At 32.2% G+C, this 16,639-nt stretch overlaps 1 protein-coding gene across 3 annotated transcripts in view; it reads right to left on the bottom strand.

Annotated features, from left to right (window-relative positions):
• Positions 1-16,639, bottom strand: part of GEFmeso (Guanine nucleotide exchange factor in mesoderm) — a 55,337-nt gene that overhangs the window by 29,647 nt on the left and 9,051 nt on the right. The window contains exon 1 of one of the 3 annotated variants that reach the window (XM_008192472.3): positions 16,415-16,531. The exons of the other annotated variants lie outside the window; for them this stretch is intronic. Within the exon in view, the coding sequence (XP_008190694.2) occupies positions 16,415-16,439 (25 nt within the window). The 5' untranslated portion in view covers positions 16,440-16,531. Of the gene's footprint in view, positions 1-16,414; positions 16,532-16,639 lie in introns of those variants that run through there. 3 annotated transcript variants of the gene reach the window in all.

The raw sequence follows: 16,639 nt of genomic DNA, 5'->3' as shown, positions 1-16,639 counted from the left end.
AACAACTTAATTTTGACATATTTTTTAATTTGTTTTCTTTAGCAACGGTATCGGTTTTTGTTCTTTTGTTTCTTATTATGTCAAATTTAATTTATTGTCAAATTTGCAAGTTTTTTAATTATTTTGTACATTATAAGACATTAATTGTTAATTTTTTTCAACAGGTATTTTTTTAATGTCCAAAAGCTGTCGTTTCCGCTAACTAAAGTCAAAAAATTATGATCTGAAGTACCAAAAAATTTCACTCGTGAAAAAAAGGCTCAAACAATTTTTTGTCACAGGAACTTTATCAGCACCCGAGAGATTGTCTGGTACTTTTAAATCACCCTGTATAATAAATAATCACAGTCAATTACACCATAAATGATGCTTAATGCAGAAAATACAATTAAAAAAAACAATTAATAAATAATAATATAGGATTCGAAAAATATTCAGTGTATATATCGAAAAAAAATTCCAGTAACTAAAAAATTCTGAATTGGCCCGATTTTCTTTTCAGTTCCAAATAACAATAAAAATGTCGTAAGTTGTTTGACTAATGAAAAAAATAAAGAATTATAAAAATCGTTACATTTTCAATATTTTATTTTTCTTGAGAGCTGTATACAAGGGCCGTTCAGATATTATTATGTCAACTCTTGGGGAATTATGCAGAAGAATAGAAAATTTCATACTTCCAAGTCGCTTGTTCTCGTATCATTTGGTTAGGTGATTTAGGAAAAGCTATTTTAATTTTTTGATTAAACAAGAGCAAAAATAACATTTGTTTTCATTGCCATTATTTTAATTATTTTCTATCGAATCCTTTGAACATATTTTTTGTTGACAGAAAATAATGCAAAACAATGAGAGCAAATAAATAGTTAATAATTAGCATCTACTCGTAAATAAACAACGTTTGTTTTGTAAATAGCTAGGAGTTCATATTACAAAATCTGCACTTTATTACAGATTGCAACTTTGTTTAGATCGATATTTTACAAAAATGTATGTTTTAATGAAAGTGTGGGTAGTTTATGAGCATCACGCTGAAATATCACAGTTTCATAAGTATGTTTAATCTATAATTCAGTCAATTTACCACATCGTCCAAGGCTTTCCTCAGAGTGATGATTACGTGTAATTGGGTAATTATAACATAACAACCACTCATTACACAAACCAGATCCAAAACTTTAAGATGAGTTATCAGCATCGATCTTTTAAGATCTAATCGCAAGTGTTATGTTTTGTTTTAAAGATAGGTTTCGAAAGCTCCATTCAGCTAAAGCTCTCCATTCATTAGAACAATGAGTAAATTGAGGAATGGTAATTTTGACGGTGGGGCCCATTGTCTGGACGTGGTGCAAGCAGGAGGCCGCAAAACATTGACCCCGATATGTGCACGGCCGGCGCCTCACTCACTCCTGCTGCATTCCGCCACCATACATATACACTGCCAATCATGCGGCACACCGGCGTCTAAAATCCCACATACACGCCAGAGCATCTTCATTTACATATCATCAGACGTGAGGCCCACGGAGAAAATTCAGAAAAACTGATTTAATCAGCGCGGAGATGCATTTTTGCAGGAAGTTTTCTTTGACGCTGTCGACCGGCTTAATTTATGTACATGCATTATTTTAATTCAAGGCGGAAAAACGGGCGTTTTTTGATGATTACGCACTCAGATGACGAGCACAACAATCGTTTATTTGGGAAAAGAATACCAAAACAATTAAAACACAAAAATCCAGCAAATATGACTAAAAAAAATGCATACAATGTGGACAAAAGCAATAAAATCAACGTTTAGACATTATTTTCAGAAAAGATAAGTATTTTATTATGATGTAGATTAATCTAATTAATAGGAATGATTTGTTCGCCTAGTTTCATTCGCTATTGAACATCATCAGGATCGTTACCAAAAGAGAAGACAATTACAAAATTATTAATTGTCCTCTTTTTCTGTAACAATCCTGATGATGTTCAAGAGAGAACGAAACTACTTGATTAAAACATAAATATTTCAAGGGAGCTATAACTTTTCAACAATAAGTATTTTATACTTTTATACTTATGTATTTATTAAAAATTTAACATTTCTTGATATTATTGTTACTTGTTTATACGTATTACATAAATACAACTTAAAAAAGCACAGAAGTTCTAAATGCTACAAGTACTATTGTAGCAACGTTTTCTTTGTACACCATTAAATTTTTATTATGATTACTCCAAATCGAGGACTCTTCAAGTTAATCACTCGGTATCGTAAATATTTTCGGGCCACCACTCTATTCAAAACATCTTATTGTGAGAATTACTCATCTTAAACACCATTATCTGTTGTAAAACTTTATGGTGTACAAAGAAAACGATGCTACAATACCCAGTAATCCGAATTTTTTTGGTAGTTTGAATTACCTTAGTTTTATTGACTCAAGATTAACGAGGTATTATCGGGGAAATGTGTCGTTTTAAAAAAAAAGTTTTTGTTATTTATTTTTTTAAAGATCAACCTACTATAAATTATTTTTAACAAAGATTATATTTAAAATACAACTGAAAAAAAATGGAGACCAAAAATAGATTTCCAAAAATTTCACTCTTAAAAACCAATTATTTGCTCATTACTTTATCACTGCTTCTGTTATTTTACACAAAAAAAAAACAAATTTTCACCACACATTACATTAGTGATTGGACTTGATTTATCTGTACGATTTTTAGACGTTTATAAATGAGTGGAATTTTTTTTAACGATGTACTTCTGAAACTATTCTTATTGCCATGAATAAAGTTTCCAAACTCTACAAAATGACGAAGAACAGAGAAATAAAACCCTTTGGCTCACATTAATAAATGTCAATTTATTCAAATAAATCGTCGAGTAATTGGTCAAATTAAACGTGAGTTTATCAAAATTTTAAATGGCAAAATAATTACACAGTTAGGAAGTGAATTCGTTAATGCGTGGCACAGAAACTACTTATTACACTGCCAGAATTGCACCTCTTAAGTAGCTGTTAAAATATTGTAATAAATGTCATCATAAATGTATAATTATCGATGTTGTATTGGTAGTTATAATGACTAAAAGGCGCTTTCTTTCGTCTTTTTACGCAGTTAATGAGAATACATACTCGTCTAAGTTTATGGAAATAAAATGATTTCTCGCAAATTAGAAAGAAATTTATTACTGTCTTAGTGATATTAAATGGTACTAAAAAATTTACTATGAGAGGTTTAATTTTTTCTAGATACAGTTAATTGTAATGAAGACGCAAATGACTTGAAAAGTAAAATAATGACACTGGATACAGCTACGCTCTATAAAATAATTGTAATTATTATAACAAAAAATAAACCTAATCAAAATTATTATGAAGCTCAACAAAAACTATAACTTTCTGAATTTCTCAAAATTTTAAAAAGTTTGGAGCTAAAACTCAAAATTTCTCTGTAATTTAAATTAAGGGAGGCAATCAAGATCTACAAAAGAATGATTACTTTTGATAAAAGTAATAATAATTCATTATTAATGCGTTTGCTATTAAATAATTTGTTTTTCTCTATATATTTTTTTTCAAAATGTTTCTACAATTCCAAAAAAAAATTTCCTTTGCCTCGATGTCCTTTTTATATTGATTTTTGGAGATATAGAGCAATGCAAAACGATGATTTATTAACTAGTTAAGAGTATTTTAACAGAAATTCTACGAATGCCTCACGAAATTTCTTCTTTAGTCGTAGATTATTGCAAAGATAAGGTAAAATATGAATATAGAAATTTAGACTTTTTTTGGCCGTGTCAACACTCCGGTAGGCGTATAACGTTGTCTGAACTGTTATCCTGATTATTATTAGGCAGGCACGTGCGAAAAATTTTGAAAGGAAACAATCTAAATAAACCGATATAATAGCCTCATATAAAAACTTAACTGTATCTAAATTTAATATTTCAAGTTTCCTTACTTGCATCCAGTGTGGTCTGATCCACAAAGATAAAATAAAAACAGACTTTTCTCCCGTAAAACAAAAAATGTAACAAAAGTTAACTCGATTAATTTCCCTTGTCTCGTCTGAAGCCGGACCCCCAGCAGTCCAAAAGACAATTATTTTGGCCAAGCCCGCACGTGCACACCCTCGGCTCATTAAATTAAATACAGTGTGCATACAAAAGCCACCTAAGTGTGCACACAAACAACGCTTAACTAGATGGAGTTTCTAATAGGATTGCAAGTCTCATTACCATGCTACCGATAGTTCGTTATTACGGCGACCACGTACTTCAAATACTGCCCACAACAAGTTCTGATGGACGCTAAAGCTGATCTGACACGGAAACTTTTAATACAACATTTTAGACCGTCATGGTCAACAGTGTCAGCAGCAACGAGCGGCCTATAATAAAGTGACTGACTGATAAAGTGAATTTTAAATTGGACGCTCCTAAAATAATCCCACAGAGGAAGTAGTTATGTCGTGTGTGTAATAGTAGTCATTATGGAGAAATGACACACAAAAGACTGAAATTAAAATCGGGGTTCAAGATCCTGCCGAAAATTGGTATCTGCCTAATCAGAAGATTAAGTTGTATTATTTGGAAATTGGTTTGTCACTCTGTGTGGGATCATCCAACACTGGAGGCTTTGTTCAACAGTGGCGCCTTTTTTTACGTTCATTGATGTAAATATTTACCACTAACAAGAACTCAATCAGGCACAAGATTAGGCAATTTCTGGACATTAAATCACTCTTGATCTAATTGCTTCACTGGCTCGGTTAAGTTAACCACATCATTGTTCCTTGTTGGGGTATAACTATTGCACAAGTACTACCACGCAGAATTTTTTCCTTTCCTTAAGAATCCTTGTGCAAATAAGCTGAGCTTATTGTCAATGCGTTGAATTGTGTGAGAAAGTGCGGTATTAGTCATGAATTCGTGTTACTACACCATTCAAACATACCTCAACCACATAAATTTAACTCATTATGGCTATTGTATTGGTCAAGCATTTGGTATTTGTGAATGAATAATTCACTGATTGGCGATTTTAAAATAACAAAGTCAAATTAACCTCCCATTTGATTCCGTACTTTAGTTAATTAGATAATTAAGTAATAACAACACTTTTACTATCACAAACTTTTTCACTCAACACAGTTTTAGTTAAAATTAGAGCGTAAATCTGGAGTTAGTTGCCAAGTTGCATAAAGATTTCACAACGTGTGGAAAACAAGAGAACAGTTTAGAAAAAAGGTAATGGTTTCCACTAATCAACAGTAAGTGTGGCGAAATGTTCACTTTTCAAATGGAAAATAACGACTCACAATGGCACTATTGTTGTCGCCAAATCACAGTTATTCAGTTGACACGATAACTGCAGGGGTAATAAAATCTAACAATAAATATAACAATCTGAAGAGCGCATTTATGGCTCCAAGTAACCATAATTCCTCATAAAGACAACAAGCTTCAAACAATTAATTTACAGCAGCACTTTGTTACAAGTGGAGCTTTATTAGAAAAAATCCATGAAATAAGCCCACAGAAAAATAGCTCGAAGAGAAAAAACAATCTCTGTTGTCGTGGATGAATTTATAATCGATAAAGTTTGGTGAAACATTTTTTTATTTAATAACGGAAATAAATAGAAATAAAATAAAAGTGAGTAATGTACAGTAAAACCTCTCAACAATGGACACCCATAGGGAATTTTTAATTGTCCGTTGTAGAGAGGTGTCCACTAATGGGAGGTGAGAAATTTTAATATTGGTTTTGTCCGTTGTGAAGAGATGTCCGTTATTCGAAGGTGTTCACTGTATAAGATTTTGTGTGTTTTAAAAGCACTTTTTTGGAAAAAATATGATTATCTAAATATCTCAGAAACTGTACAACATATCTACCAAAAATAAAATGTGATTTGAAATTGTTGAAAGACCTTTTTTTTTCAAATTCTTATCACTTGTCACTTCGGAGCGGCCAACTCGATCTGTTAAATATTTAGAAAAGTTTTAATTTTGCGCAAAAATTTTTTGGGCAATGTCAATTTTATTTCTAACATGGGAATTAATAACTAATAGCGATTCAATCGAGGTAAAAAATTAAAAAATGTGGACTAGTTTCGGTTCAACTAATTAAACCATCCTCAGAAATAGGTGATAAAACGGTTAAAAAGTCATAAATTACTAATTAATTATACTGAGGGTATTCTGTGTTTTTTTGTGACCATTTGTGTTTATGGTCTAAATCACCATTAGAAAAAAAAAACCTTTGCACAACTTTGAAGAGCTCAAAAATCAATTTCGTGAACTCATTTTAAACCAGAAGATTTATTATTAGTACTAGACGAAAGTAGGTTTAGTAAAGTATAAAACCATCTAACTTATTGGTCACTTAAGCTACTGGAATTCATTAATTGACCACACGAACAAATCTAATCGAGCGGAGGCACCTGAATGTGCTACGAAATTTAAATATGTGTAATCCAGTTTTAATTAATAAAACGCAATGACACTTCGCCCACACAACGCCCGTATTTCATTTATTTCCACAGAAAAAATCTCGAAATGAAGACGTTAAGTGCTTGTGCCGTTGGGCACTTTCCTGATTAACAGTCCCATTAGTCATCCCACATTACACTAAAGCCGAGAAAAAATACTACACAGAGGTAAATTATCTAAACTGGCAGTCTCGTCAGTGTCCTTTCGGCTTCGAAACCATTAAAATGATAAAACTCGCATTTATATTTAATTAATAGTAGAACAAAACATGTGTATGCAGCTCAATTATAAATTGTTAGGAATAAAGCCCACGTTCTAAAAGAGATGATGACCCACTTTAAAATCGATAAACGGCTTTCGTCCCAAAACACCTCATGAGATAAAAGTTGGACGTTTTGAGCCGTGCTCATGTCTAATTTCAATAAACCTGCATGTCGTTAGATAAGGGAATAGAAATTTTCATTTACGAGTTACAAAACAATCAACACCGAAAATGGGCCGGATGGAAGCATTGACCTATTAATGGTCAGAAAGTTCAAGATTTTCGCCCTTCAAAGTAGTGCCGACAACCCTTTGAAATGTTTCGGTTAATTGCCGCCGCCATAATGTGATAACGAATTACATATTTTATATAAATAGCCTCGTAAAAATGCTAGTTGTGGACGTTCCGATAAGTTGTAAAATATAAAGCAACCTTGCTTGCAAATACAGCCTGTTCCGTCTAAACCCCACGTTAGAAGTATTGGTTATACCGGAAGTCGCTATCATCTTTCTTATTTTAAATGGAAAGCTGTTTTTTAATGCGTTTTTGGATTAGTTGAGTTATTTTAGGGCCGTTTTTATCAGCTTTCCCTATACCTAAGTTTAACCATTTTCGAGATATTTGAGATTTTTTGAAAATTTTTGGATTTGCACCTGTCACTTAAAAAATCGGTAACTCTCTTAGTTTTAGAGATTTCGAAATCATATTTGGGGAATTAAAAGAGAAAGCCTATATCTGTTCTATAGTGTGTTCAAAATTGGAAAAGAAGTTAATAAACCCAAAAATTTTAAGGTTCAGTTTGAACAACTTCAAGTACCCATAACTTAATTTTTTCAAATGGGATGTCCCAATTTTTTTTTTGCTAAATGGAGAAGAATTTTTTTCTGCATCGATCTGTATTAGCATTCCTATACCTACTTGTGATAATTCTCAAGTTATGTTGGTTTTTTTGACATTGTAGAAAATTTTTTACTAACCACAGCTCGCTTTGCATAGTAGGCCATAAAAACATTTCTGATTAAACAAACGACAAACTCTGTTCAAAATTGTGTTGGTCGTCCTTTAAAACAAAATAAAATCATGGAATATTGGTTTAAAAAACTTTAATTTCTCACATTTTTTCTCTCGTTTCCATGGCAACCAATGAGAAAAGACCTATGGTTAATGAAGTAATCAATCCCAACAAAAAGTTATTGTAACTTGAAAACTATTAAACATAAGTATAGGGAATGCTAATAGAGATAGATGAAGAAATAAATTCTCTACGATCTAATGAAATAAAATTTGTGGTGTTTCATTTGAAAAAATTGAGTTATGGATGTTTAAAGTTCCGAAAACTTAACTCGAAACATTTGGGATTTGTTATTCTTTTTCAGAAATTTGAAAACATCAAAGGAAAGATCTAGGCTTCCTCTTTCAAATGAGCCAAAAAATATTTCCAAATTTAAAAAAATGACAGAGTTATCGATTTTTGAACTGGAAGGTTCAAACACTAAATATTTCATGAACAGATAATTTAATTATAGGGCAAGCTTATGAAAACCACCTTAAAATACCTCCAATAATCCAAAAACGCATTAAAAATTTAGCTTTCCATTTAAAATAAGGAAGCTGATAGCGACTTCCCATCTAACTGGAAGTGTCACCATCTTGAAAATATTTTCATTGAGCAGAAATTAGAACTACGAATATTTCTAAAGTGGGCTTTGGACAGAGCACCTGTATATAATTTTGGGCACCTTATAACTTTGACATTTTTATAAAGACGTCTGCTTTCTCTTATCGCATGGAATTTTTTAACTGGGTTCAACACAATAAGATGTTTTGGCTACTGGTTTACGATAATACAAACAATGCAAAAAAATCGATATGTAGAACAGGCAAGCGTGTGAAGGAGACGTTTCATCACTAACTAAATGTGAATAATTGCAGTAGTTACTGGAGTCTTGCTGAGCATGATCTACGTCAGGTACTCGACTAGACATGACATAATATGACAAGTGTTTCTTGTAAGCTAGCTTTCGAATATGTCTTAGCATTTGAGAATAGATGCAAGAGTCGTGAAGTCTATTGTAAACAACGAAACGAAATGGGTGTTGTATTAATGTGACTATCCAATTAAAGTAACGGGTATTTGAAATTTCGAAGGCCGGTACCTTGTAAAAATCCATAATTCACGAGTAGTTCCAACAGGAAGGCGTGAAATGGAATTTGAACAAGTGGTACCACCAGCTGGGACTTGTATTATGCTGCATTGATATATAAACTAAGCGTTTCATAAGATCTGGGTTCGGAGGTTGAAATAAAGTGCACAATTTATAATAACTGCCGGATGTTGAAACGATTAGCATATAGGCGCCGACTCTGTGGGTGCTCCAGAACTCAACCACCCCTGGGAAAGTAAATCATGGGCACCGAGTGCCCACGAGCTGCATGTCCACCATTTTTATGGGCTTGTATCACGCTTAACATAGACCATAAACAATGAATGATCTCTTCGATAAAGAATTTTTTTGATAAATCGCTCTTATTCTAAGTGAATCTCTTTTGTTAAAAGAACATTAAACTCCACTCTGGCGTCCTACATGAAACTTGAGCGTGCCACCCGTAACACCTGTATATGTCAAAATAATTTAAGAACGTGCAAGATAATAATACAGCACTGGAGACTTTTGATAACTTAAATAGCAAGGTCATAATTTTCCCTCTTAAACAAGCGAGACCGTTGTGAGAACCACTATTGCATTTTCTCTTTCAGGGCGATTTTTCAACCCACGACTGTCTTGAGACAGTCTGTATTTTTTTATACAGAATTTGTTTTTCACTTAGTAGGTGATTTATTTTTATTTTAATTAAAACATTTTCTTGAAATAAGGATAAGCCGTAATACAACCTTCACTGGACCTATGTATACAAGGTAAGTCTGCTAAAAGTATATTTTTATACTGTAGCTCAAAAACTGGTAATGTAAAATTACTTTTTTTTTTCTTTAAAAATATGGATCGTTTTTACTATTTAGTAGAACATCAGTAACTGATCAAATTTTAAGTTTTTTTTCATTTCTGGCTGTCTGTTACTACCTATTCAAGTTATCGAAGTTCGACTGTATTAATATTTTTGGTTAGTCATTATTCGTGTCAGGAATTTTAGAAAATTCTGAGATAGTTGATTAGCAGAGACCGGATTTTTATGAAGTTGAGAACTTTACTTAGGTGTCAAAAAAGGTTGTAAAAAAATTTGGTATTAAAATATGGTAATTTAATATACATTTTTTATTAATTCCTAATGTAGGAAAAATAAAAACATTTTAATTGTAATAAATTCCATTGCAAAAACAAACAAAACGAAATACATTTTGTTCTCTACAGCACATAAAAGAGCAATAAAAAAGTTAATTAATCGTTGAATGTCAATATTGTTCTAAATTTGCTGTTGTAAAATTAGTTCGCTTTTGTGTAAGAATTCATCTCAATCTAGAGAATATACTGGTACTAAAATCTGCATTCCCATATTTTTTCATTCAGTTAACATTATTATTTTCTGTAGATTTTTATATTCCGAATTTTTCTGTATAATTTGTCACTAATTAATATTTCCAAAACTCCTGGAGTACTTTTTACAAAAATGTATACTTGGCTCAAATAACGATTTGCATTTGCAAAGGCTTGAAATTTTCAGAAGAAGAAAAACATTAATGCATTGAATAAAAATACATACATTCTGAATAAAAAACCAATATACTAAGAGACTGAAAAACAAAAGATTAAAAACTGGTATACAAAAAAAATAAAACACCAAAACTGATAAGAAATAAAAAACTATAGAACTACAAAATAGTGAAACAACGAAAAACTGAGGAATTTAAAAAATGAATATGAAACATAAGAAATTAAGAAACTAAAAAGCTGAAATACTAAAAATAAACCTAAAAACTGTGTGATTGAAACACTAAGAAACTTTGAGATTGAAAGACTAGAAGCATGAGAACTTAAAAAAAAAAGTTTGTTAAAAGTTGGAGAACTTGAAAAAGTTATAATACAGTACCCAATTTTTTTGTTTTTGCTTTTCAAAGTTCATTACATTGTCTAAATAAATACATAGCTCATAAATTTCAAATGCCCAAGTTAATAACCAAAAAGATATAAAGATTTTTGACCTAATTATATATTTTTATTGGTCAATTACTCATTCCTCGGACAAATGGACACCAGTAACCCGGTTTAAGGGACGGTCCTTCTCACAGAACGGGATTTCGCCTTAGGTGCGAATAAAATGGTCGATTCTGCTTGGTTTTTAAAATAATTTGATTTTTTTTTGACGAAAACACTTTTTTTATTTATTACACAGAAAAGAATCGTAGAAAATAAGACTTTCACACAACTAATTAAAATTTGTCGTTTTGGAAAAGTTAATAACTACCAAAATAATAATTGAATTTATTTCGAGTTTTAAGAAAAAGCCTTTAAAAATTGTGAAAAATTTTCCCAAAATCAGGTCTCTATTCATTAGTTTTTGAGGTACAGTAACACTTTCAGCGGACTCACTCTTCTGACGTCAAGAATGTCGTTTATGTATGCCAGTGGACTGAATGAACAAAACGACAAAAATTAAATGCTCGGTGTTGGGCTTAATACATCAAATAAAATATAAAAATAGTCTACATTATGGGCACCTCTCCACGCGGCCCCGATAAGCCTCTGAAAGTCGTCATTAATTCCGTTCCTTGGTGGTCTGATAAAGAGCTTTTCGAGCTCTTAGGCCGCTATCACAAATGCCTGAACAGATTTAGCTTCGCCCCCTTTTCCGTCTGGTTTCTGTCAAACTCATTTTCGAGATCGATATTTAAGCGCTTCTTCCGTGCAAAAACCGTGTTAAAAAAATAATTAACATCAATTGGTGTGCGACATGAAAAAACGGCTTGAACAGTAGTGGTCGCGTCTCGCCATCTCGGCGGCTTCACACGCTGCTGCTGCCTCTTGCATAAAAATGTCATCACGACCGTCGCTTTTCTTTTACATACACATACCTCTCTCAAGTCTTAACCATGAGCATACGCTTTGAAGAAATTGGTTCAAGCCGTCTGGGAGAAACTATCGATGGCGACGGCTTTTTGCTCCATTGTTTATTTTGCGTTTGTGGACATTTTGTGCTATCATAATTTCAAATGAGCACCGAGATTTAAAAATTCCAAAACAACTATGTGGAAAATGACGACGCTTGACCATATTAGAAGTGGCAACGCGCTTAATAGCAGCAATGCCTTTTTGAACCGATCAAATTGCTCGAATTGGTTTTTTTGCAACACCCTAAGAATATTAAATAAGGGCAGCACTTGGTCGGTGCATGTTCCAGCCAACCAACACATTATTCACCGGATGTGTGAGCTCCCACAGAATTTAGAGCCAACTACAGATGGCATAATATCAAATATGCATCGTTACATCTAAACGTATGACATGATGTCGTAGAAAAAACCTAAAGCTCATTATACGAAAGTATTGTTTAAATATGCATAAAAAACACATCTCATGAATAGCAGGACATTTGATTTAATTACAACACTCAAAATTTTATTCAGCTGACTGAATTTAAGTACCTGTTTGTTTTTTCAGTAGCTTTCACACAATAGGATCATTTAGGATAAAGCGAGCCACCCACAACATTGTGTGAATACATTTCATTTTCATTAATCAAATTAATAAAAACAGCCAAGTTTTCCGTATGACAATTTAATAACATAATAACACTAGTTTACAATTTTTTTTCCTTTTCCAAAAAATAATTTATACGAATTTTGTTTTCTGCTTACTCACTGATAAATAAAATATGGTCACATTTGTCTATCATGTATGTTTTTTCAATACAATGTGTTTTTAAATGATTCTCATCTAGTCGTCTGTGAATTTCTCATGTAAAATCAGAAAATGCCGCTTTATAGAACTAATGATAGGCATTTAGACATCAAATATTACCATCCTCCATTATTAAGTCTCGAATTCGGAAATAAGCTTGTATAATAAAAGTATTTTCTTGCTCGCTGTAACAATTTAGTTGCATTTTAACAATTTTTTTTAAATTAATTGAATTTCACAACTGACAGATTTGACATTTATTGACAGAAGATTCAAGTGAGTAGAGCGGCACAAATTTCAAAGTTAAACACATTGTATATTCACTAAATGTTTTGAAAATTTGTTTCCGGTGTCTAGTTTGGCATTCGTTGTTTCTGTGATAAACTATAAACATTTTATTTGCTTTAAAATATCATCAGGTGAATGTAAATCAAGCCCCAACAACTTTTTCAATGTTTGTGTTTAAATTATCCTTGGAAAACCTGGAAAGCGATAAACATAGTGAATGTTTCCATCAAGATTTAAAGTCTTATGAAGAAAGTTATTAAGGTTTTTGGGATGAAAATATATTATTCGGTCTACATTAAGATAAACTGACACTGATAGTTCAAAAAGAAAAGCAGTCTGTAATATTTTTTATGTTGCAAAAATAGTCAAATACTGATACTATATAATGAAGATTTAAAAAACGTGACGTCCTAATTTTTTCTTCGACTTCAGTATCAGACTTAAGGTTAATTATTCTAACGATACTCATTGGTTTCATCTGTTGGTTAAAAAGTGTTACTTTGTACAATGTGTTCAAAAATGGTTGTCCGTCAAGTCGACTATGAAATTCAAATACTGTCATCTCTATCAAATTTTTGCATTAGCTTTTTGCTCACATTTTTTGCATTTTTCGGCAAAGTTCTATCAAGGGTAGGGTTTGGCTTGATTTATGTTATATATATATATTTCCGAGATATTTGTTGTTTTTTCTTTTTTTATTCAACGCCTTTTCGCCTTATTTTGACGTTTCTGTCACTTTGACAGCATTCACAATTTAAATTAAGCGGCACATTATGTTCAAATTCCATAGTCGACTTGATGAACAAGCATTTTTGAACACATTGTAATAAATCTAATATTAAATTTTCTGTTAAATGGTCGAGATGGCGCCAAAAATGTAAAATAAAGCGATGTCTGAGTTAATTATGTCCGAGATCAAACGAAAAAGCGGTCATTCTTAGAAGGAAGTTTTAAATGATATAAATTATGGCTAAATCTGGACATACATCACTTAGTGAACCATTCAAAGATATAATGTACAGAATTTATTAATATTTAACGGCAGTAACTTGTCAAGTTGATTTGTTGTTGACATTTTTTTATTCCAGACTCAAGCAAATTATTTTAAGTAGCTTGTGTACACATCTGTCTTTTTTTATTCCTTCGAACGAAAAAAAGTGGCAATGTTTGCGAACTTGTTTAAGAAAACAACGTATTATGGCAAATATTTTGTGTAAAATCTTTAATAAAATTCCAAATTTATAAGACATAAAACAGACTATAAACTTATGTATCTGGTTTCGTGAAAAGATGATGCGGTAGGTAGGCTTTATTTTGTTACATATCACCCGGGATTACAGACAACGTTCACCACTAATAAAAAATACTTCGATTTATTAATCAAATAAAAACACCGTGGGGTCGAAAATTTCACCCTCGTGTCGCATAAATCGTACAATTCTTATAGGGGATCATCGATAAACAGTAATCAACAAAAACATGGGGAGAGCTTCAATCACCCAACAGTGAATTTGTTGGAGAAAACACCAACGTCCGCAAAAGTCGAGGCGCGCCCATGTTTCCCCTCGTAAATATCTCTCCACAACTGTAGAAATCAAGTCGATTTTACAAGTACACGTGTTCTTCAGCTTACGATAGTAATTCCAATTAACACCTGAACGACAAAGCTTGCTTCTGAGATACACCGACTTGTTGTAAGTCGTAAAACAGTCTGACACGATCGAAGGGCGTAGTTCCAAGACACGACTGGCTTTAGCATTACAAATGTACAAACAAAATCGCGTTAATGCGTCCCGAGATCAAAAGAACTGAAGGTTTTTCTATTTTGGTGAAAGAATAACAATATACAGTAAAGTTCACTGTCTTTCCTTTCATTCTAAAACATGCATGTGAACTTTTCCTTGCAAAGCTTCACAATGATTAGAACAGTCATTTCACAATGTATAGCGACCGTGAATTGCATCGCAATTGTTGCTGCTTCTATCAGTTTATCATCGTATGATGAAGCAGCTTCTGGTTGCAATATTATGTTCGCAAAAATGAGAAAGCAATTGCATCCCAACTGATACAATCAGTACGTATTGTGAAACTGAAAACTGCATAATTTCACAACACATGAAATGAAAAAATCGTCCTTTGACCCACCCAATAATTTTCAAAGCTTTCCTAAATTTACGAAATATTTAGGGGTTTTAATTATTTTTTTTTTGTATTCGCACATTCCGGTTCAAAAATCGAAAACTCTGCCTTTTTTAAAATTTTGGAAAAGCTTTATAGCTCATTTGAAAGAGGAATCCTAGATCTTTATTTTGGTGTTTTCAAATTTCTAAAGAATAACAAACCCCAAATGTTTAAAGTAAAGTTTGCAGAACTTCAAGCATCCATAACTCAATTTTTTCAAATGAAATGCCACAAGTTTTATTTATGTTAATTTATGTTAATATGTTAATAGTTTTCAAGTTACAATGACTTTTTGTTGGGATTGAAAAATTCATTAGTCATACGCCTTTTCTCATAGGTTGCCACGGAAACGAGAAAAAAATGTGAAAAATTAAAGTTTTTAAACCAACATTTAAAGAATTTATTTTGTTTTCACAGGACGGCACAATTTTAAACAGAGTTTGTCGTTTGTTTAATCAGAAATGTTTTTATGGCCTACTATGCAAAGAGAGTTATGGTTAGTACGAAATTTTCTACAATGTCAAAAAAACCAACATAACTTGAAAATTATCACAGATAGGTATAGGGAATGCTAATACAGATCGATGCAGAAAAAAATTCTCCTCCATCTAGTAAAATAAAAATTAGGACATCCCATTTGAAAAAATTAAGTTATGGGTACTTGAAATTGTTCAAATTTAACCGTAAAATTTTTAGGTTTATTAACCTCTTTTCCACTTTTGAACACACTAGAGAACAGATAAAGGCTTCCTCTTTTAATTCTCCAAATATTATTTCGAAATCTCTAAAATTAAGAGAGGCACCGATTTTTTAAGTGACAGGTGCAAATCCAAAAATTTTCAAAAAAACTTAAATATCTCGAAAACGGTTAAACTTAGGTATAGGGAAAGCTGATAAAAACGGCCTTAAAATAATTCAACTAATACAAAAACGCAATAAAAACATAGCTTTCCATTTAAAATAAGAAAGTTGATAGCGACTTCCAGTATGACCGGAAGTGCCGTCATTTTGAAAATATTTACATTGAACAGAACTCAACGGATTATGGCTGAGTACCAACTTTAAAATAAATATCTTTATTAGAACTTTCAATACTTCTAATGTGGAGTTTAGATAGAACATCCTGTATGTTCAACTGTAAATAAAAAGCCACAAGACGGCGCTCCAACTGGGAAATTTATCCGAGAAAAATTGAAAACTTGTTCAACTACTTAGCCTTAATTCAAAATTTATAGCCACTGATAAAAATTAACTTTGTGCGTTAAAAAATGTGGAAAACATAAAACACCGAGTCCCAGACGTACACCCACTCTATGACACAATATAAAATTACCTTCAACTTGACCGAGGAAATCCATTTTTGGGACGACGAAAACAAACTGCCGCCTACACCATGTTATTATATAAGACGGTGGCTGGAGAAGAATACGTTGTACAAATGCAAAGACTTGGTACACACTGCATGCACTGCTGGGAGAAGCTCAGGACAGAACTTGGAAGGAAGACAATGTTACATTATGCCTAATATGGTTCAGGCGGCAGTCGGACTGTTTTATGG

This window comes from Tribolium castaneum, chromosome 1 (assembly GCF_031307605.1).
Source record: "Tribolium castaneum strain GA2 chromosome 1, icTriCast1.1, whole genome shotgun sequence".
NCBI classification, from domain to species: Eukaryota; Metazoa; Arthropoda; class Insecta; order Coleoptera; family Tenebrionidae; genus Tribolium; species Tribolium castaneum.
This window is presented reverse-complemented; position numbering and strand designations above follow the sequence as displayed.